The sequence below is a fragment of the Hippoglossus stenolepis genome, chromosome 21 (assembly GCF_022539355.2).
Source record: "Hippoglossus stenolepis isolate QCI-W04-F060 chromosome 21, HSTE1.2, whole genome shotgun sequence".
NCBI lineage: Eukaryota > Metazoa > Chordata > Actinopteri > Pleuronectiformes > Pleuronectidae > Hippoglossus > Hippoglossus stenolepis.
This window is the reverse complement of record NC_061503.1, coordinates 18,170,086-18,191,877: the sequence shown is the minus strand read 5'-3', so window position 1 is coordinate 18,191,877 and position 21,792 is coordinate 18,170,086. Positions and strand designations below refer to the sequence as shown.

At 46.2% G+C, this 21,792-nt stretch overlaps 1 protein-coding gene across 1 annotated transcript; it reads left to right on the top strand.

Moving 5' to 3' along the window:
• Positions 1–377: 377 nt before the first annotated feature.
• On the top strand, positions 378–21,585 carry LOC118100919 (leucine zipper putative tumor suppressor 2 homolog). The gene is made up of 7 exons (XM_035146460.2): positions 378–609; positions 9,200–9,341; positions 16,925–17,455; positions 17,708–18,310; positions 18,440–18,562; positions 18,866–19,012; positions 20,011–21,585. Exons 3-7 carry the CDS (start codon positions 16,952–16,954, stop codon positions 20,716–20,718), a joined length of 2,085 nt encoding a protein of 694 aa, XP_035002351.1. The 5' UTR covers positions 378–609; positions 9,200–9,341; positions 16,925–16,951; the 3' UTR covers positions 20,719–21,585.
• The last annotated feature ends 207 nt before the right edge of the window (positions 21,586–21,792 follow it).

Here is a 21,792-nt window from a genome sequence, read left to right as displayed (position 1 = left end):
TAAAATTGACATAGATAAGTCAACTCTAATCGATAAAAGGTAAAAGTTTGACTCACAATCCAGTTGTGTGATATAGAGTCAATGTTTTTTACTTGCTCTGTCAAAATTATCACACATACATTTTAAATTATGATATAGAATCAACTTTAGGAGATATATAAAAAAAAGAATGAACATAGATAAGTCAAATCTAATAGACAAAATGTCAAATAAAAAGTCAAACCTTTGACTTTATAAATCTAAATTAGGATTTGGATTCATAACAAAGCGATCAAACGTCACATCTGTAATAAACCAAGAGTAATTTTTCTACAACGACAAACTTTCCTTCATTTCTAATAAGTGTGTCACCTTATTGTGAAACCGGATGTGCCTGTGTGCTGGCTTCAACTTCACCTCTCGCGAACCAGTCGGTGGCTTAAACCCGAGCAGCGTCAGTTCTGCTCCTCACAACAACAACAGACCGGAGGAGGAGACATGCGCAGCCGAGGAAACTAACTCCTGCTGCGGGCTCCTCGTCCTCGGCCGTCGGTGAAGTTACGGCCCTGTGGATAAAACCTCCGCGGACTTTACGGAGCAGGAGCGGGCTCCCGACGCTCCGCGTGCACGGTGAGTTCAATTCACCCATCGTGTGTGCGTGTGCGTGTGTGTATGTGCGTGTGTGTGTGTGTGTGTGCAATAAAACACGTGTGTCGTTGTTGTTGTCTTTTACAACTTTATGGATGTTTTAAAGTAACGTAAAACATCAAGATGCACAGGTGTGTGAAGGTGAAATTGAACACGCACACACGCGCACACACACACGCGCACACGCACACGCACACACAAACACACACACCTTAGTCTTAACCAACTGTCACCTCAACCTTAACCCAACAACCTTAACTTAACCTTAAAACATGTCTTTGCCTCCACATGTAATGATTTACACTGCGGGGACATTATATTGTGTAAGCAGGTCCCCACAACACCAGTAATACTTGGACCACACACACTCTCTCAGAACTTGAATATTGTTTAATATTTAACCTTGTAGAGTAGAAGTGGGAGGAGTCTGAGAGAAGTTAGTTTTATCAATGTGTTGCATCAGATGATGGGTTGAGTGGGTGCAGACATAACAAAGTGCCCCCAGTTTATACCCAGACTCATTTCCTGCTCCAACTTCACTTGTACATCACAAATCAACAATTTCCTCCTCACGCCCCTCAGCATGTCCCCCCACCGGCTCCTGTAAACAAATCTCATTGATTTTTATCTCGTGTTCTTATGTTTGTTTTATTTGAAACAGTGGCCTGGGATGATGAATGTGGGTTTTTCCCCCTCCATGTTGTTAAAGTCTACAGGACAAGTTACATTTAGAGGTTTCAGATCAGAGATATGTTGGTTGATAAAAATCTGCCGATTTCAGTAGACATCTGCGTTTCTGTTTCTGCTGATATTAAAAATGTTTATTTTAAACAGTAATTACGTAATAATCAACCACAGGGTTAATATTCTACATCTGCAGGTATGAACCACATGTAGAGTACACAGCTCCGTGGGGGGGGGGGGGAGTGACAAGCGTCGACACAAAACAATGCGTGGGGGTTATTTTTGAGAGAGTGATTCACGTATTGTTTGAGCTGCCCTGCGGCTGCAGCAATAACATATGTGAACGCTTCAAACGAGTGGCATCCCCCTCGGACGCTGTCTGCAGCCACGTTTGGCTCCACACAGGTTTAGTTTTTTTCTGCCTTATTGCTTTGCCAGGTGCAGTGTTGGGACCACAACTCCCCAGTCTGTGTGTTACTGGGAAAATAGAAAACAAGAATATAAATCTGTATTTCACACACAAAAGTTTGCTTGTTGGTAAAAGTTGTCGTGTGTCACGGTGGAGTTTTGGTGTGAGTCCGCACGGCAGCTCTGTGGTGTCAAAAATAAAATCCCATAATTGCTCAATTAAGTAACGAGGTTAAGACGAGCAGCACGTCTGTTTTCAGTCGGGACTTCCTCATCTGTAAACAGCCGAGCGCCGAGCTCTGCGTTGTGCTCACATCTCTTCTTCAGCCCGAACACGCTGAGGTCCAGTGTTTACCTCCACGGCGGCTCGGAGACGGGTGGACTGTGGAGTCCTGGCAGCGGCAGCCCACGGGTTTTATTTGCATTAATAATTTCTCAAGTGATTTTTATAAAGCACATGGCAAACTTCCCCTCCGACACTCGTGAGTGGAAGTGCTTCATCAGCACATCGGGGTGTTGGCGTCGTCGTGGAGTTGAAGACGTGTCCTCCGTGTTTTGTCCTTTGCTTGACAAGAATATAAAGACTGTGCTTGTGTAGAGTCGGGGCTTTAATCTTTAATCTGAGGCTGCATATTAAGTCTGGTTCCTTTTGGATCTCGTGCATCTTTTAACGTGAAGTGAAGTGTAGTTTGTTTGAGGAGATGATGAGTTTCATCGTTGTTTAGGGCTGTAACTAACTTTAAGACTTCAACTTGGATAACTTCAGATAACTTCAGGTGTAATTCTGTTTTCTAATAAAAGAGAGAGGAGGTAAATTATTCAGTACGAGATCTGATGAGCTTCGTGTATTTTACCAAACGAGAACCTGATTCTTAGTTTGCCTTATTAATTAAGTGGAAATGACCAAAACAAGACATTTACAGATCGTAGTCTCGATTTTGTACCAATGTTTTGACATTGCCTAAAGTCTTTGTGAATTTATTAATCAGTAATGAAGACAATCAGTCGTGGGACTGCTTGTTGTACCTAATAAACCGACAACCGAGTGCATTCCCTTGTGTGTCTTCACTCCACTGGTTAAGAATTGTTGCTTCTATTTCATTGCTGTTATGTAAAAGCTCCTCTGGCCTTGAGAATCGAGCACAACCATCAGAACAGACCCTGAAGCAGCAGCGTCTCACTCTTCTTGTGATAAACATGTGGTGGTGTTGTACTGAGGCCTTCAGGTCTGAGAGGTAAAGAAAGCCTCAAGGTCAAATATGTGTTGGCGGTTAAAAAAAAACAACCCCTGTGCTGTGGGTAGAAAAAGCACGAAATGTACGTGAGTGTGTGTTTATCAAGTTGTTGGTTTCTAGTTGAACTGGATAAATGTTTTCTCTCTCTGCCGAGCGGCTGTGAGTTTTCGCCCTTGAGCTATTTACACCGAAGGTCAAGTCCCTGTAGCCGAAGCAAACTGCCTCCTTGAGGAAGAGGAGAGAAACTTAAGAAGACAGGACGACAGTGGGAGCACAGCAGGAGGCGTTTTTTAACTGTCAGGCAACGTGAGGACTGTGTTGTGTTTAGTCCTCCCTGTGGCTCATTGTGTTGAAAGAAGTGCTGATTTTGTGTTTCGTGCCTTTTGTTTGGTTCGTACAGTGTGCCATTGTGTTGAACTCACTCTCCTGTCGCCGGTTGCGTACTGTAGATAGTGATGTGGCACAGTTTCACCACCACCAGAGGGTTTGAAGCCGACTGTGAGAGTCTGTGTGGGCTTTTTAAACAAAGAGTCATGACTACAGGCTCATTATGTTATTATCGGGAAGGAAAACATCTTGACTTAATGACTTGCATCTCTTATGTAAATGTCAAGAAGGGAAATAAGCCTTAAATTTATTGTGTGAATGACAACAGAAGGAAAAACATCTTGAGTTGAAGGTTTAAATTCCTCGTGTTTAACTTCTGTAGTGATGTTTTTTAAATGTCTTGAAATGTGCTGGTGCTGAAGTAAAAACTTGCTGTATGTGATTTATCATCTCTATGGGGGATTTCATGTCGCGGACAGACTGCTGGTTGTTAAAGATCTGCTGTAGTGTCAAAAACAAAGTCGGGCACTGTGCTGAATCCACACAACACAGTAAGTTGACAAAACAAAGCGAGCACAGTCGGCTTTGACTCTCGCGCTTCCTTCTCCTCCTCTTAAAGAGAGAGAGAGAGAGTTATATTTAGCTTCTGATGTTTCTTCAAACCTGATGAGCAGGGTTTTGCTGAGGTGAGTTCATCCAGATGCAAGCTGATTAAAATGAAATGAAGTCCCACCCTCCTCACTCAATGTCTGCTGGGTGTCACACGTCGGAGGGTTAGGCAGTTAATTGAGCTATTAAGCATCAGAAAAATATTTACAATAGTTTCCCCATTGTGAATTTCAAATTTCCAAATTCAGTTTGCAATGAACACCAGCAAATCCTCCCAGTGGAGAAGGTGAAGAATTAGATTTCTGTTGACGTGCCATCCAAACATTGAGGTCATTGAGGTCACATGGTGTCTTTTAATCTGTTTACATAATATGGTGTTATGATAGCTAAGATCCCAGACATCTATTTAGTCACATATCATATTATCATTCTGGAGTATTTCCCAGCTTTGATCCAGATTTTTTTCCACCGGGCCTGTGACAGGATTGGTTTGGTATTCTTAGCCAGCTCTGAGGTTTGCACACAGCTGGACGGCACATCTGTCCGAGGGCACATCTGTCCGAGGGCACCGAGCGTCGCCGGGGGCCGAGGCCTCGCCGACCTCACAACCCCGAGCCGGGGACTTTTATCCTTCTTTGGTTAATCTGGAGCCGAGCGTCTGTCCTCACCTGAGCAGGTTACGTCTGCGACATAGCAGTAGATGACCAACACACACACACACACACACATGCTTCACACTAACCTTTTGTGGGTGAAATCTCATGGGATTTTCTGCTTTGTCCCAATTTTAAGGAGCAGAGCACAGCGGCCATTAATCTTAAGACATCTTTCACCTCCCAAATTGCCATTTTCCATCACCTCCTTTCCTGGTGCTTTGACTCGTGGCCCCATTTCAATGCAAATAGACCACGATGGCACCAAAGCACTTCCTGTTTTCTAAAACCAATCTCTTTGATATGGTTCCACATTCTGGTCGTTCTTCCAAAACTTTCACAAAAAGTTGCGTGACTTTGAATCGAAGTCGAATCAAAGTCACATGCCCTCCAACTTTCCACACATTTACCAGATTAAGCCAAACAGTCTAAATAAGACACCGCCATGTAAAAAGCATGTTCTGACGACCTTGACCCGAATAAGGTCATCCTCGTAAAAAAGATATGCGAATGAAGACGTGGAATGTTATGACCCGTGACCCTGGCAGAATAATGTCAGCTGTAATGTTGAATAAACATTGATATTAGCATTTAAAAGCACCGCTATGCCCACGAGCGTCACTGTAGATTCTTAATCGTATATTTTAAATTGGTAAAAAAACGTTCTTCTGACTGGAAGGAGGCGTTCAGCTGGATTACACCGGTTCTGACGTCAGTGAGCTGGAGGACGCGGGCACAGTTTTGTTGTCTGGCCTCGTTCCCAAGTCTTTTTACACCGAAAATGAAGTGGTGACAAGAGAGTGTTTTACACAGCTTGTCCATGTTGTGTGTTGCGTCATCCGTTGTCACTTGTGGAGGATTGCGTGCTCTAAAAAAAGCACGATAAACAACATGCCCCCCCCTGTTCCCATGAGCAGCTGTGATTGGCAGCGGTAGTTGGTGTGATTATGACATTGACAGCTGCTGCAGGGAGGCCCACATGTGCTGATGCACCGTGCAGACCTGCAGCCTCTCTTCACTCCTACTTCTCTCCCTCTTCGTTCCCCCTCGTCTCCACCGTCACCTCGTCGCCTCTCGCACTCTCCTCCCCATCTCGCTTCCACTCGTTTTCCCACTCGCTTGCTCTTCAGCCGTGTGTCAACTGCCTGCTGTAATTATTTCACACTCCCCCGACTGTGGTGTGGACGCATTTAGTAAATATGAGTAAAGCACAGAAACTGACAAACAGATCAGTGATTTGACATTTCAGTAAAATCACTCTGCACAGGACAAATGTGTGTTTACGATTACTGAAAGTTAGAAGGTGAAATTAGGAATCACTCAGCTGTTTATCAGCACAAAGCCGAGTCACTTCCTGGCTATTTCTATGGTTTTATCAGTCTTTCATTCAGCATGTAACTGAGATAGCTCCAGTTTGTAGCTGGACCTGTACAGTGCCTGTGTAAGTGGGGCGACCCTCGAACCTTCTCTCCATTTAACTCACCTGCTGATAAAATGCGACGCGTCGAACCTGCGTGACAGAAGTCAAGAAATAAGGAAATCGTCTCTGCCAAACGATATTAACGTAAGAGGCTTTTGAGTGGCGAGGCTGACCATGTGGTGGGAGGCTGAGTGATAGAGAGGTGAAGAAGAAGAATGAGGGTGCGGATCGGAAGCTGCGTGGGATGCGCGGCTGGGCAGCCGCTGCGTCACAGCGTTGCATAAGGGCTTACGCACGCAGAGGGGAAGTGGATCTGAAGTAATGAGTGTGGGGAGCCCTGGGTCCTGCCTGCGCACCGAGAGGGTGAGAGATGTGAAGTATTCAAACAATCCCTCCATCCCTCCATCCCTCCATCCCTCACACCCAGCGGAACATAGGCCGGCCTGTTGGTGACTCTCTGTCCTCGTTATGTATTGATTTATTTTATTTATCTTGGCTGATTTAAACATTTTGAGCCATTATATTTACAAAACAAAAAAGTTCTGCTCTAGATTACACTGACAGCATGATTTACACCAGTAGTGAAAATCAACTATATATATTTAAATAGAAATAACACATCCAAATTGATGATTCGGAGTAAACTGTAACTGCAAACAAAACAGATATGAAGTTTTTCTGCTCTGATCGTGGAATATAGTGGATTTTAAACTGTATTAGTATCTTATTTTTTGTGCACTACTTGTTAAAGCCCCTCTTCATCCTTCTCGTTTCCTCCTCGTCCTCAAACACTCACCAACTCGTGACAGTGGAAATGGACGGGGGTTTTCTCCGTCGGTTTCTGAACCGTAGGAGGATATTTGAGGTTTGGATGAGCCCAAATGAGGAATGTCTGAGAGAATGCAGAGATTTTTGTGCTGTTTAATGTGATGGTTTCCATGTGGGCTAAGACAGAAATGCCTCTTTTCGCCAGTGGATTCGCTTGCCAGTTCCCACTCGGCCCATTTTACCCTTTTAAATATGCTGCTGTGTTATTTATTTATATTGTTGACAACTGTTAATAAGCAGTAGAAGTGATTTCCATGTCCTCAGTTAGTATTCTGGGTCTTTCTGGTCTCTCGTGTCCTGAGCACAGTGATGTCAACACGTCTGTTTGTACGATCTCGACTGCTTTTCCCTCTTTTCCCTGAGCGGCCTTTGTTCAGGGTGTGTCGCTCCCACTGTGTCTTATTGCGTTTGGGAACTTGCCTGAAGCCTTCAGCACATGGCTGATCATTACAACAATAAACCTAAGTGCTGTGGGGTGGCAGTGTTTGGATTGGGAAGACGCGGCCGCCACCCTGTTCCTTAATAGTCTGCCGGTCGTGTGTGTGTTGTGTGTGTGTGTGTTCACGTGCTTTTGTGTGTGTGTGTGTGTGTGTGTGTGCGTGCCTAAAAGCCCGGCCACTACAAAACCTCATTCATCCTCATTACTTCTCCTTTATTACACTGCCCTTCCCAATAAGTATCTGAATTTAATTTCTGTACCCCGTCCTGTTGAATGTAACCTCCTGCCCACTGCACAGAGATGCCTGCTACAGTTTTTCTGATCCATAAAGTTTTTATCACCCTCACACTAATTTTGATTTGTAATTTTTACCTTATTTTGTCAAAAATCATGCTTTTTCCTTGTTGGATACAGAAATTGGAGGCCCCCTGCCCAAACTGCCTGGCTTCTCTTTATCTGTTTATCAGAGTCAGATGGGAGATTGTCGTCCTCCCACAGATTAAACTTTAATCTGCGTTCTCTCTTATCCGTCATCTGTTTATCTCCAGTGTCAGATTTAAAGATATAAACTGTCATTGAATGTGAACTGTAAACACCCCTCTGTACACCCTCCGTGACGCCCACACACTGGAGAAGCCCCGAGCGAGATATCTAAAGACTCCTCCTCCACATGCACAGATCTTTACGATGCAAAATCCGTGAATGATTCGTGGTCAGATTCATTTCTGCACAGTTGGAGGATGTAGAGACACGTCGTCCAATCTTTATTTACAGTCAATGGTCCAGCAGATGAATAATGTAATGTGTCGCTCCCTCTCTTTTCTTGTGCTCCTCTCTCTGTATCTGTCCCTCTGCCGTTTGCGTTTCTGTAATGAGGATTGTCCCTGTGGATGTGGAGTAGCCGGTGAGAGGAGCGGCCCTCTTAAGTAAACACCTCTTTCTGCTCTGTAGGTCAATTGTCTGCCTTTTTTTTTAAACAAACAACGATTAAGTTATTGCTTCACAGGCCTCAAAGTAATCTCTCTGGTTTGGCTCCATCACGGTGCAACAACACGCAGCTGTTTTAGAGCCGTGTGGACGGAGCTACATTACATGTGGGAAGCCACAGTCTCGAATCCACTTCCATCTGTCTGTAACATACTGGTTCGGAGCGTTCGGCACAGAGGGAGGAGCGGCAGGTTTGCTCAGCTGTAAAGTCAAGCCTGTGCAGTTGCAGTTGCCCTGCAGGCAGTTGGAGACGTTACTTTAAGCAAACATCCTGCTGATAAAACAGGATGCACGTTAAACCGAGTAGCTTCACCCTAGTTTCACAAGTTTTTGTTTTTGTTTATTCAGTTTTGTCGATGAAAAAGCCTTTTTCACGCTGCAAAACACTTGGTTTAATGTCGTCAAATATCGAGGTATTTTTGCCGATACCGACCTGCAGTGTGTCAGCCGATATTTGTACTAAAACAAAATTCACAGAATATTCTGTCCGGACACTTTTCCAGCACCATTTCTTCTTCTGTTAGTGTCAGAACTTCTTTCTTACCGACATGATGCTGTTTGCAGAAAACACGATAATGTCAAATATGTTGAAAAGTAATGTTTTGTAATTATAACTGAACGGTCGGACTGAGATAATTGACTTCACTTCTCTGCAGATGGTCGCACTTTTCTGTCTTTTTTTAGACACTGAGATAAAGTTAATCCCAAACCTGTGTTATCGACACTTTAAATCTGAACAACATGTGATTGTTGCTAGTTTTGTGTTCGGCCCTCGCTCTTGTTGACATGGAAAATCCCCCAAGTCTCAACCGTCCTGGACGTGAAGCTCTTTCGCCGCCATGACTCAGAGTTTCCTCTTTTTCGCTGACTTCCATAAACACACTTGTCACATTTCAGGTTTTCCAGCTCTCTGCAGTCGCGCTGCGTCTCCTCTGCTGATTCAACAACATGATGCATGTCTTCTTGCTTTTTGTCTCCTCAGCCTGGGAGAACACACAGAATAGAGAGAGAGAGAGACGAGGAGGAGGAGGAAAGAAAGAAGATCTGTCCACCGGTGTGAGCTCCTGGGATGCCCCATGCTTTTCTAAGGCCTCCAGAAGTTAAACACAGGGTGTCATTGACAGGTAAGTGGAGCCTCGCGGAGTGAATGTGGTTCCTCGTATGTAAAACTGCACCGACCGTCTTCTTTTCCTTTTTTTCTCGAAGCCTTGAATCCTGATTTTATAACGTTTTTTGGACCACGGCAGGAATTTTCAGGCACAAGCTTCTTGCCTGTTTTCTTCTCTGCAGCCATTTCTGGTTGAGATGTATTGATGCAGAGAAGTGGCTGTAACACACCTCACATAGCTGTGTGTGTGTGTGTGTGTGTGTGTGTGTGTGTGTGTGTGTGTCCTGCGACGTGTGAATGTTAACACATTACTGCTGCACGGGGGTTAGCGTCAGATCTTAATCACGGATCGGGTTTTGCTGTAATTCCAGAGCTGAAGGCGTAACCCTAATCTCTTTGGCACATTATACAGTAAATCAGAGTGAGGCTGAATCGGGTCCCTGCCAACAGCCCATTTCTGTGGATTTATGACGTGGGACTTGTGAGGTTTACTTATTTCAGTCTACAGACGTCTCTCTTCTTCTCTACTCTTCATTTGTCTCTAAAACTAATGGAGCAACCCCCTGCCAAGCGCCGAGTCTCATTTCGGAGGTGCTCGCAGATTGCTTTGTGCCGCGGGGGATTGTTTTGGATGTGAGCGGTTCAAACGGCCGGCTGGTCCAGGCCAGTTTTAGCTGCAGGGTCCAGTGGGAGTGATGTCCCCACGCAGAGGCAGCATGGACACTGAAGAGTGGCCTAGCTTCCTGGTCCCAGACGTGAGCCTTTGTTATGAAAATATAGAAGGAAGCAGGTTGATGGACAGGGACGGGGCAGCGGTCCGGCGCCGTGACGGGGGACGACCTGCACGGCCTCTACGGAGCCACGTTCAATGTCCACTACATGTTTTGTGCATCACTGTAGGATAATAAACTGTTTATGACTGAAGAGCATTATTCTTTCATACTTTACATGTCGGCTATTTCCGAGCTCTGTTAAGCAATGGACCAAGTTCACAACTTTTCAAAATAAAAGCTCTCTTATTCCCGCTGGATGTAAAGCATTGTAGCAACAAAACGAATGTTGTGCTTGAACCTGAATTCATTTTTTGAAGACTTTTTAACATCTGCTCACGATTCTACCTTGTTGCTTGAGCCTGTAAATCTACTGCTTCAAAAGGAGCTGACTCATGTCCCCCCCCCATCCCATCATCACACCCCTCTCCCATTGCCTAGAAAGATGAGGCGCTAATGGTGGCGTTCACAGAGTTGATTTGCAGGCTGCCTCTTTTCTGTCGTCCCGTCTTGAGCGGTGGTTTGCGTTGCTCATAGGCTGCAGCAGGACGGGCGTCACGGTACTCGAGGCGCATTCCGTGTCGTCCACGCCTTCCTTTCAAGACGTGACCAAGAACGACCTTGAACTCCCTGCTCGGCCTCGTCCGAAGGACAAACCTCGAGTTTGACCCAGTTGCAGGAGCAGAGCGAGAGAGGGAGTGGAGAAGAGAAAGGGAGAGAGACAGATCTGTGTTTGTGTGCGTAAGGCGGTGACGGGGCATAGCCTACTTCTCGTACCCCACTTTCCCCCCCCCGTCTCCGTCTCAGAGGCGAGCAGCTGAGCTCCGACTGCGCCGTCTCTTCCTGTTGATTTAATTTGTGGTGGTCACGTGGTGGATGCAGGTCAGAGGCCAGACTCTGCCAATGTCACAGGAGAATAGACTCGATCAGCTGGTTCCTCAGTCTCAGCTGCATTAATCAATATTTTTCTATTAACGATGGATCAAATGACCGCATGTCGTGTAAAAGGGTCAAATGCAGAACAGAGGACCATCACTCAAACCTTTTCACAGTCCCACTTTCAAATTTGCAGAGGGAGCTAAGAGGTCTCAAACGGAAACGGCTTGCCTTTCCCCCGGCTTTCAGATTCTGTCTCCTTTCTCTTCTTTCTGCAGCCGGACAAAGGCTGTGGAGGAGCTGGCAGAGTGTAGTTTCTTTGGTCAAAGGAAGCGGTAGAGGAGGAGTGGAGCAGGGAGAGAGGAGGTGTATCTGCCATCAAAGGAGGGGGTAAATGGAGAGGCCGGACCAAGAGGAGGGGGCCGAAGAGAGAGAGGAAGGGGAGGGGACTGTGCTCCCATTCACGTTGGCGGCATTTGGCCTTTTTTTTTGTGGGTGAAGTAAGAAACAGAGGCAGGAGAACAGGACCACATGTGACTGTTGGAGCTGCTTTCAACCTGAGGCCGGATGATGAGGAGGAGCTGGTCCGGCAGCAGGGCAGCGATGCAGACAGCGAACTGGGGTAAGAAGCTCGGGGGGGGGGAGGAACGTTGGAGAAAAGGGAAGTTGAGTTTATTACTCAGGTGCTCAAGGTGACGGGGAAGTTGGCGGATAACGGTTTGTGTTGCGTTTAAAGGATCTTGTGCAGGTTTATTTGCGGGTTAGTACGAAAATAACTTAACTTAACTGTGCCAATAATAACTGGTGATTTTTTTAACCTAGTTAAACAGTTAATTGAATATCAGATCAGCTATAATCAGATAATTATGTAAACTAAAAATAACTCTTTCTGTCCAATAAATAATGAATTTATAAAATGTATAAGTTGAAATCCACGCGTGTGTGACACCTCATGTACCTAAAACCTTTTGTATGTCCATTTGTATGCCATGCACTTAAAAATCCAAAAACAATTTTGTTTATTAAGCTTTAATTTAACCAGGAAAGTAACTGAGAGTTAAAATCCGGCTAAAATATGTCATGCAATGTACATCATTTAATGCTGAAACAAATAGTACATTAATTAACGAGCGATTTTCAATTATTCATTTGGATCAAACGTCAATAATTCAGTTTACAGTTTTTCAAATGTCAGTATCAGCTACTTTATATTTCTTTAAGTTAAACGTCTTTGACTCAAGTAATTTTAAGACGTCATCTTGGCACGTGCTGCTATTTTCAGACATTTAAGCACCTCAACGTTTAATCGACGGTGAAATAATCATTGGGAGCATGAATGTTTGAAACAATGACGCTGGTGTCAGCCGGTGGAAAGGTAGGCTGTCTACGAAACTGAAATAGCCTTGTCACACTTCTCCCTCTATGTTCCACTTTCCAGAGAGAGGGGGGAAGAATGAGGAGATGGGAGGGGGTGTTAGAAAGAGAGAGTGGGATTCAGAAGTTTGGGCTCAGAGAGATGGAGAGTGGAGGAGGGGATCTCCAGACGCTCTCCTCTGAAAACTGAGCCTCCCTCTCCTTTACGTCCATTCTGTCCTTTATTCTTTCCGTCCACATCACGGTGGAGTCAGAGGTGGTGTCGCTCTCGGATGAGGGCCAGTGTAACACAGCTTTCTTGTTGTCCCCCCGCCCTGTGAGCATATACTCTTCACCTGGTGTGGGGTGTGTGTGGGGGGTATTTATAGACCCTCCCCTCTGCGGCTGTGGATGTGTGTTCATGGCGCGGTGCTAACAAAGAGGGGTTTAGTGCAGGCTCCTTCGGTTCGTCTCAAAGCAGGTTTGTGTGACGTTGCCGTCCTGCAGGGGCAGAGCCGGTGAACCTCGGAGGCTGTATCTCTGTAACACGGCCTCCATTAAACATGTCATCCCCCTGTGAGCTCTGATGATCGAGTCGACAGGAATTATGCAGACTCCTAGATCTCTGGTCTCTGGAAATTAAAATGTCTTTTTCGAACTTTTCCTTCTTCTCTCCTGGCAAAGGTAGTGAGTTTGCTTAAAGGCACATTAGGAGCTGCAGTTCTAAAAAGTTTCAATTCCCAAACAGAAATATTGTCTGAAAGAAACCGTGTTTGAGAAAAATGTATCTGAAGCGTACTTTGATTTATTAGTTTGGTCGAGGTCCCGTCCGCTAACATGGAGGAGACGGGGTTTATGTCCTATACTGCAGCCAAGCACCAGGAGGTGATTGAGATGCTTTCAAAACTACTTGAATCAGGAGAAATCTGACCTCAGACCTCCTCCTCCTCCTGAGGTGTGTGGGCGATGAGACACTGACCGCTGCTCACTGTGTTCCCTGTGTTTAGTCTGAACTCTCATTAGCTGGTGTGGACGCACATTCCTCCAGCTGGAGGAGCGACTGACTGACGGACTGACGCCGCCTGCCTGAGGGCGGCCGACCTGAAAACCTTCGGGGGCTTTCCCAGACAAAACAGTCTCAGGCAGTCAGCTGACACTGAGCACATCATGAGGCGGTTACGATGTTATTCACATGTGTGCACTGTTGTTGCTTTGCTTCAGTGCTCTAATTGTTAATGAATCAATTAAGCCAATCGAGAGCTTGGTAGTTGTTGTTGTTTTCTCACAGAATAATTCATGAATCTTGATGAGAAACATCAGACGTGTTTTAGGGGACTATTGTTTTTGTGTGTGTGAAGTTTGGTTCACATAAGCCTCTAGATCCAGTGAATTTAAATGTGGTTTCATGAGGGGACAGTCGGGAGGTTTGCACCCTACTTTAGTTAATTATTGATTCAACACGGATCGTTATTGAGAGAAAATAGCAAAAGGTAAAGGAGAACAGTTGTAAGGATGTAGCCTGAGCGATAACATGGAGTTCACCTTATCGTTTAGGGGACAGTGAAAGTAATTCTGGGAGTTTGTTTATGGATCCTCGCACCAGTCATTAGTTGTTAATGTCCGTTTAACCTCCATTAGCCTCCTGCGAGCGCGTGGAGGACTGTCCCCACTAGAGAACGTCTTTAAGAGGCAATGAGGACGGATCCTGGCCTCCCTGTCAGCCCTCTGACCCCCTCCCCTCCTTTATACCCTGCCTACACTTTCTTATGTTTGAGGCCCCGGTCACTATGACAACGATGGGGAAACCAGGACTGCGTGCATGTATTGGCGGACGGGGGGGGGGTTACCAATTCTTAGTAGAGTCGCTGCATAGTTTCAGTCATCTCGAGTCCAGGGGGATTAGAGCTTACTCACTTATCTGGAGAGAGTTAGTCCAACAGATGGATTCCCCACGAAATACTGATCGTGCAAGACAGGTTCTTTAGACGCTCCGACCTCGGTGCAAGCTGCGATTTACATTCATTCATTTAGGGTTTTAATTCCTCGCTTGGTTCTTATATGAACCAGGCGTTAATATAGTTGTTAGTGGCATCTAACGTGTGTGTGTGTGCAGAAAGGAATGAAAGAAACATCATCACGAGTATCAGGATTTCTGTCTGACAGCAGCAGTTTGTAACAAACTGCAGACGTTAGCGTAGCCGGTCTCATTCCCTGCCATTCAGACAGGATTATGTGTAATAAATATCGTCACGGACTAATTAGCTTTTCTCAGCGCGTAGAGAAATCACATAAGATTAATCGACTTGGCTCCGGGGACCGTTAAGTCTGCATCCCCAACACCACATGTTGCTCCTGCTGCCGTTTACCTCCAGACAGACACTGATGCAATGATTCAATCATTGAGTTAGAATCTTTTAAAGGCACATTTCAAACTGCATTAACCGGACGACCTGAGAGAATCAAGTGACGGATCATTTCTGGTCTCGTTTTTCAGCTTCTCCCACGTGGGGAGTGAGAAAAGGGATTTTAGATTATAATTTCCTGCTATTATCAGTTTGGAGCTTAATGGTTTTTTGTGTAACCCATCACCTCTTTGACAGAGAGAAATACATTTAAAATGCACCTTTAAAAAAAACTGGCGTACTGGTGCTTGTTAATTCATTTTCAGTTTGACAGCTTGTACGTATCATAACACGTTGCAGTGCCAGATTTGTCCCGCTCGGAGTCTAAGTAGGTCCCGGCCAGTGTTTGTTGGTGCTAATTAACGTCTGGTAATCACAGTTAAATCGCAGTAGTAGCCTCGTTAGGCTTTCAGTAAACTTGGCAGGTTGGAGACTGACTTGGCGTGACCCTGTCCTGGCTGCCGGGCCTTCTCTCACCTTATCAGCCTCTGTCCTCCAGCCTGGATTGTCTTCTTCAACTGTTCCTCGGGCGTTTTCGTCCTCAATGTGAATCAAAAGCCGAAGTTCGACCCCCAGAGAAATCCCCAGTTCTATTCAAGGTCATTTTTGCTAGAACCTCCGGGGCAGATGATTTATGATGAAGGACAAACACCCTGATAGCCTGTTAGCATCTTTTTCCTTCCACTGTTTGTATTGGTCACTCTTGCTCGAAGTTAAATACGCTATATTTAAAGTTGCTGTACCTAAAAACCTTCTCTCACATCGATGAAAGTTAAGATCCGGACACGCCCCTCGGTCGTAAATCCTCATAGTCCGTGCTCTGTTTGTCGAGCACTGCTCAGATGTGTCAGTGCACCATGACTTCATCATCACGCGTCCCATTCCCCCATTGTTCTCTGCACAACAGTGTTGTCTGCACAGTATTCGACCGTCCACGGGGACAAATCAAATGATATCATATCTTGTACGTGCCGGTTATAGTGTCAATATTTCCCCAGCCGTCCTGTGAGAGTGGGGGAGAGAAACAGTAAGTTATTTCGCCTCCTACTTTGTGAGTCAAGTTCTCTCAACTGTATTTTGTGGATTTTACTGAGCAACTTTCATCAGCCACGGCTAAAGTTTCACAGCAAGTCCGACCTGTCTCCTCTCTTCACGCGTCTCCTTTGAGGTATAATCCACAGTTGGGATTTTGGTGGTTATTGCCGCGGCTGATCAGATGTGTGGAGACAGTAGCCTTTGTTGCTGTCAGGGAAAATACCAGCATGCTAGAAGCCATTTAGCATCTCAAATGAAAAGAGACCCTTTTCTTCTGCTGCCTCATGCCTCGCGAGCCAAACGCCTCGAGCCCCGTTTGTGCTGCTTGAATGGGTTTAATGAATGGCTTGGCTCTGTGTGTGGGCCACTGTGGTCTTGTGGGATACTTTGTACGCTTCGGTCTGTGTTTCATTTGTTCCTGGCCTTATCGGTATCTTGAATCGAATCAAATGCATCAATTCGTTTCCCAGATAAGTTCAGTACATATGACAGCAGCAGGTTTTATTTAAAAACACTGTTCGTAAAGCTTTGGCTGGAAAATGTTAATGCAGCAGTTTGATTATTAATGATGTGGGAGGTCACCTGTCCTGAAGGACCTCAGAACTTGGGAGTTCTCCTGGAATTGTCTCAAATGATTTGACACTGGACTAGAGATTTGTCCTTAAATCTTAGCTTAAGACTTACAGGACATGGGACTTGTTGTGCTTGAGACGTAACTTGGATTTGTAAAGGACATAAAACGTGATTTGGGGTTGTCTTGAATGAAGGACCTCCCTTTAGTCCACAATTAGAAGAGTTAACTATGGCCTGTCACGAAACTTGAGACTTGGATTTCAGACGTGATAGTACAAGAGAGAGACATGAATTGGACTCATCTTGAATGACTTGAGGTCTGATTTGAGAGTTTCTGGAAGATGACTGTGGACTTGTCTGAGATCTGCTATTTGAATACTCAAGACTTTACTTGTGTTTGTCTCCAGTTACTTGAATCTTGCTTGTACAAGTACAGGAAACACTTGACTTGAACTTGTCTCTTGACTCGAGACTTAACTAGTATACTTGAAATTGTCCTCAAGGACTCAAGCCTTCAGCTGGACTTCTATTGTAATTGAGACAAACTATGTAAACATGCAGCTATAAATTGTATTATTTTTCTCTTTCAGAGCAAGTGACCCCTCTGAGCTGCCACCATGGCGCTGGTTCAGGCTCTGCCCATATCTGCTGAGCCCCACAGCTCCGGCCTGAGTGGAGGAGCCCGTAGACGACACCACTCTGGCCCCTCGTCCCCCATCAACGCACCACCACCACCCTCCACTCTGGATCCTATGGGCTCTGTTAGCAGCCTCATAGTCGCACGCCCCGGCCCTTACCAGGACCACCGCTCCGGTGTCGAACTGGGAGCAAGAGTCCGACGACCCACACCGGGGGCTTCCTGCCTGGGCAGCCAGTCCCCCCAGGACCCCTTACTCCAGAACCTACCGTTGCTCAAGAAACAGAGCTCCACGACTTTCAGCAGCACGAACGGGAACTTCACCTATCTGAATGAGGACTATCTAGGGGACTGGAATGAGAACCTTGTAGTACCCGTCAGTCCAGGAAGTGATGCGGACGAGATGAGAGAGGGATCGGGGCTGAATGGGAATATGGGCGGACCTCCTCCCAAACTGATCCCCATATCAGGAAAACTTGAGAAGGTGTGTCCGTGAACAAATGATTGGGTTTACTAATTTAAGTAGGAATGATATATTTCAAGCCAAAATCTGGAAATAATAAAGAATGATAAATAAATCACTGATTTGCCCACAGGAATCTTAAGTGGTAAAAAAGTTATTCAATCTGCATTATTTTTATATATATAATGATTTAAAAGTGATTTATTCTTCTTTCACCCAAAGTTCTCAAACTGTAACTGCTTCTCAACGTTGTTCCCTGTCTCCTTCCTGTAGAACATGGAGAAAACGGTGCTGCGGCCCACTGCCTTCAAACCTGTCATTCCAAAGAGCCGCCACTCCATGCAGTACCTTTCCCCTCGCCATTGTGCCAACACATCAGAAAGCCAAAACAACCTGAACATGCTCAGCCCCGCACACAGAGAGGTGTCGCCCTCTTGCTCCGAGAAGCGCAGCTCGTACAGCGGAGCCCACAGCGGTGGCGGAGGAGGAGGAAGCAGTCAGTCCTGCTCCCTGTCCGACTCTGGACGCAACTCCCTCTCCAGCCTGCCGCCTTACAGCAGCGCTGGCTACGGCCTGGCGTCAGGAGAGGCGTCCGCCGGCCAACTGGAGCCCATGAAGAGCGCCCCGCCCGTCAGTGCACACGGACATTCCAACTCAGACAGTGGGCGCTCGTCCTCCAGTAAGAGTACAGGCTCTGGGTCGATAAGTGGCCGGGGGCAGCCCCTGTCTGACAGCGGGTCCAGCGGGCGCTCCCCCGGCCCTGTGGACTGTTACGAAGGGGTGGTGAGGGACCTGGAGGACAAGCTGAGAGAGAGAGACCTGGAACTGCACCAACTCCGAGACAACCTGGACGACAACGAAGCTGCAATTTGTCAGGTGGGAGGACGGAACTGAAATTCCACAGACCTTTTTAGCGGCTGGACATTCATTCTGTTCAGTCAACTCTCAAGGATTTACTCTTTCAACGATGTCTCTTGTCTGTTGTTGCTCTGTCTCGTCTCGCAGGTTTACGAGGAGAAGCAGAAGCGTTTTGAGCTGGAGCTGGAGGAGCTGAGGCAGAGCTGTGCCACCAGGATGCAGGTGGCCTCGCAGAAGGCCCAGCGTGCCCAGCAGGTGCTTCAGTTACAGGTGAGAACATCTGCCGACCAGGAATAAATCCTGCCAACATAGTATAACTTACTGGTAAAACAGTCCCAGCGAGGCAAGCCCTCAACCCGCAGAGGCCTGGGGTTCGAGTCCGACCCGCCGCCATTTCTGCATGTCCTCCCCCACTCTGTCTCTATCCCCCCAAAATTATGAAAACAGTCCCAATAAATGGTCCATAGATGTTTCAAACATGCTCCCGTTGTGCAGATTAGTGCACGCTTTGCCCAAATCAAAAATCGACTTCCTCCGCTGAATTCATTGAGATCCAATTTTTCATGTTTGCAGGTTTATCAGCTGCAGCAGGAGAAGAAGAAGCTGCAGGAGGACTTTGCACAGCTCCTGAAGGAGAGGGAGCAGCTGGAGGAGCGCTGCAGCTCCTACGAGCATGAGAAGATCCAGCTGGGGCCTCGGCTGGAGGAGACCAAGTGGGAGGTGAGCAGCGAGACAGGGAGGTGCAGTCATAAAGTTCAGAGAATGCACCTGCAACACCTAAAGACGGTACCTGGTTAAAATCACCATCAGCAGTTTGAAGTTATTAAATCAAGCCACAGAGAATAATTTCTTCAGTTCACTGACCGGCTGATTAATGTTGAGAGGATACGAGTGTCATCGCTTAATTTGTTGTAGAGCTTGTGTAACAATTCTTCATTAAAAACTACGTTATATGTTTTGTTGTCTTGTGACAAATTATCCAATTTCAACGTACGATGAAGGAAAAACTCAGGCTGCTAAACCAGTGAGCCAGTCAGCTGTTCCACTGCTCACGATTATCAGTTCCCAGTTTATTATTCGTAGTGTGAATTTAACTTTTAACCCATGATCCCACACTGCTTCTCAACTTCATAAGACTAGGTCTTTTTGTTTTTGTTTTGACAGAGAGCCCCCTAGTGGCCAACGTTACATATTGGAACGTTAAAGTGGAGCCTGAGATGAAATAAGATTTACTGAAAACCTGCTCATCGTTTAAACTCATAGAACTGTTGATGATGGACAAATAGGTTAAATATGTCTGGGTGTTAAACTATTAGAACAAGAGATTTAAATGTCACATGGGCTCATTTTCACATTTTACAGACCAAACAATCTATTGCAACCCTTGTTACTTCTCTTACTATTTAATATGTACACTAAGGCTAAAACTAACAATTATCTTAATACCCAGTAAACCAACCAATCATTTTCTTAATTAAAAGTTTGAAGTTTGAAACATCAGAGCACACGATGACCTCATTAGATTTCTTGTTTTGTCCTTAGAGTCCAAAACCCAAAAATATTTAATGCAAGGCAAAGAAAAGCAGCAAACTCTTACATTCTCGTTTGATACTTTTGCTGGAAACACTAAAAAACCACCAGATATTAAAATAGTTTTCAATTTATGTCAATCATCTAATCAATTGCTGAGCTAATTGTTGTAGTTCTTCTCCCTCCAGGTCTGTCAGAAGTCGGGGGAGATCTCCTTGCTGAAGCAGCAGCTGAAGGATGTGCAGGGAGAGTTGGCTCAGCGGGTGGGGGAGATCGTTTCCCTGCGAGGTCAACTCCGAGAGGCCCGCGGTGAACTGACCAACTCCCAGGTCCTGCTGCAGGAGGCTCACGGCACAACCCGCACACGGACGCTGGAGCTGGAGGTGTGTGAGAACGAGCTTCAGCGGCGCAAGAGCGAAGCGGAGCTGCTCCGGGAGAAGGTCGGACGACTCGAGGGAGAGCTGGTTCATCTCAGAGATGCTTTGGCCAGTCAGGGCCCGGGAAACCGACAGTGCCAGGTGTTCCATCAAGCAGGGGAGCACATGTTGTCCTACGACAGTGACGAGGCGAAGGCCCAGCGGCAGAGCAGCAGCGAGGCCCTGCAGAACATGAAGGCCCAGATGGACAGGATGAGGGCCGAGCTGGCCTTCGAGCATCAGCGGGCCGAGCAGCAGATGGGAGGCTTCGAGGAGGAGCGCAGGATATGGCAGGAGGAGAAGGACAAGGTTATCCGCTACCAGAAGCAGCTGCAGCAGAACTATGTGCAGATGTATCGCAGGAACCGAGAGCTGGAGCTGCTCCTGCAAGACCTCAGTCAGGAACTGGAGAGCAGAGAGGAGGACGAGGGCAGCGGCAACGAGATAAACTTTGATGAGGTCGCCGCCACAGAAATCTGACCCTCGTGTCTCCCCATCTTTTTTTTTTTATTTGCACTACTGTCCGCTAAAACCCTTTCACCTACATGTCACAGATGTGGTGTCTCTTCGTGCTGTTGTGAGTCTGCAGAGACGACAAAAACTCAGCCACTTTAGTTCTGCCTCCGGTCCCGCTTTAAAAAGCCAATGACCCCATTAGTCATTAGTCCTCCGCCTCAGTCCTCTGCCCGTCCACTAATGTCTGTGTTGGTGTTTGCACCCACTAACCTGACGTCAGTGTTCTGCTCCTCTTTCACAACTTAACACAGATTTGTTGTGCATGAGTAACTTCCACCTGTCAGCCTGCCGGGTCGAGCGCCACACACTCAGCTCACGGCGGTGCTGTTGACATCGACAGTGAATGTGAGATGTTCTCAAAATACGTCAACTTCCTTCCCTCAGGAAGACAGATTATTGAATTAGGACAAACGAGTGAGGCGTAGACTGTAAATAAAGATGTGCAACGTGTTTCCACTTCCTCCTACCATCCGGAAAATGAAGCCAAACACTTTGGGAAGCTGTCATGGCGTCCATCTTTATATACACTCCAACGGTATAAACAGAATTCGTTCCTGGTCTGGACTCTAATGTTTTCATTTGTTCTGTCACACTCAATAAGATCATCTGTACAGTCTAATGTAATTGAACATAAAAACACTTACTCCTCGAGTCCAGTGCCCGAGTCGCCTTTCAAACCATCTGTTACTCGTCTGACGTCAGAAATCACTTTTACGTGTAGAAGTGGCCGATGTGGATAACGGTGTACATACGCTAATTTTATGACGTGTTTATACTGTTGATTGTGATGTAGTTCCTGTTCTAAAGAATAAAAAGGCCTTTCTTACAGCCGGTGTTGACTTGGAGAGCACTTGTGTTACTAATAACATCCAAGATGGCCCCGGTGTCGTCCAGTGAGACGGTGAGTCGGCACCAGCATCACCAGGACCATCACCGGGGGCGGGGAGTGGCCTTAAAGAGACAGGCGCTAAAACCCAGAGTTTCAGACAGAGGCTGAAAAGAGGAGCTGCAGCGATGGACAGTCTCAGGGAAGTGATG

What these genes read in the sequence shown, in the direction of transcription:
- LOC118100919 (XM_035146460.2), top strand. Translation starts at nt 16,952, where the DNA reads ATGGCGCTGGTTCAGGCTCTGCCCATATCTGCTGAGCCCCACAGCTCC. An exon ending in AGCAGGTGCTTCAGTTACAG is followed by an intron (nt 18,563 to 18,865) that starts GTGAGAACATCT and finishes TCATGTTTGCAG; the next exon opens with GTTTATCAGCTGCAGCAGGA. An exon ending in TGGAGGAGACCAAGTGGGAG is followed by an intron (nt 19,013 to 20,010) that starts GTGAGCAGCGAG and finishes TTCTCCCTCCAG; the next exon opens with GTCTGTCAGAAGTCGGGGGA.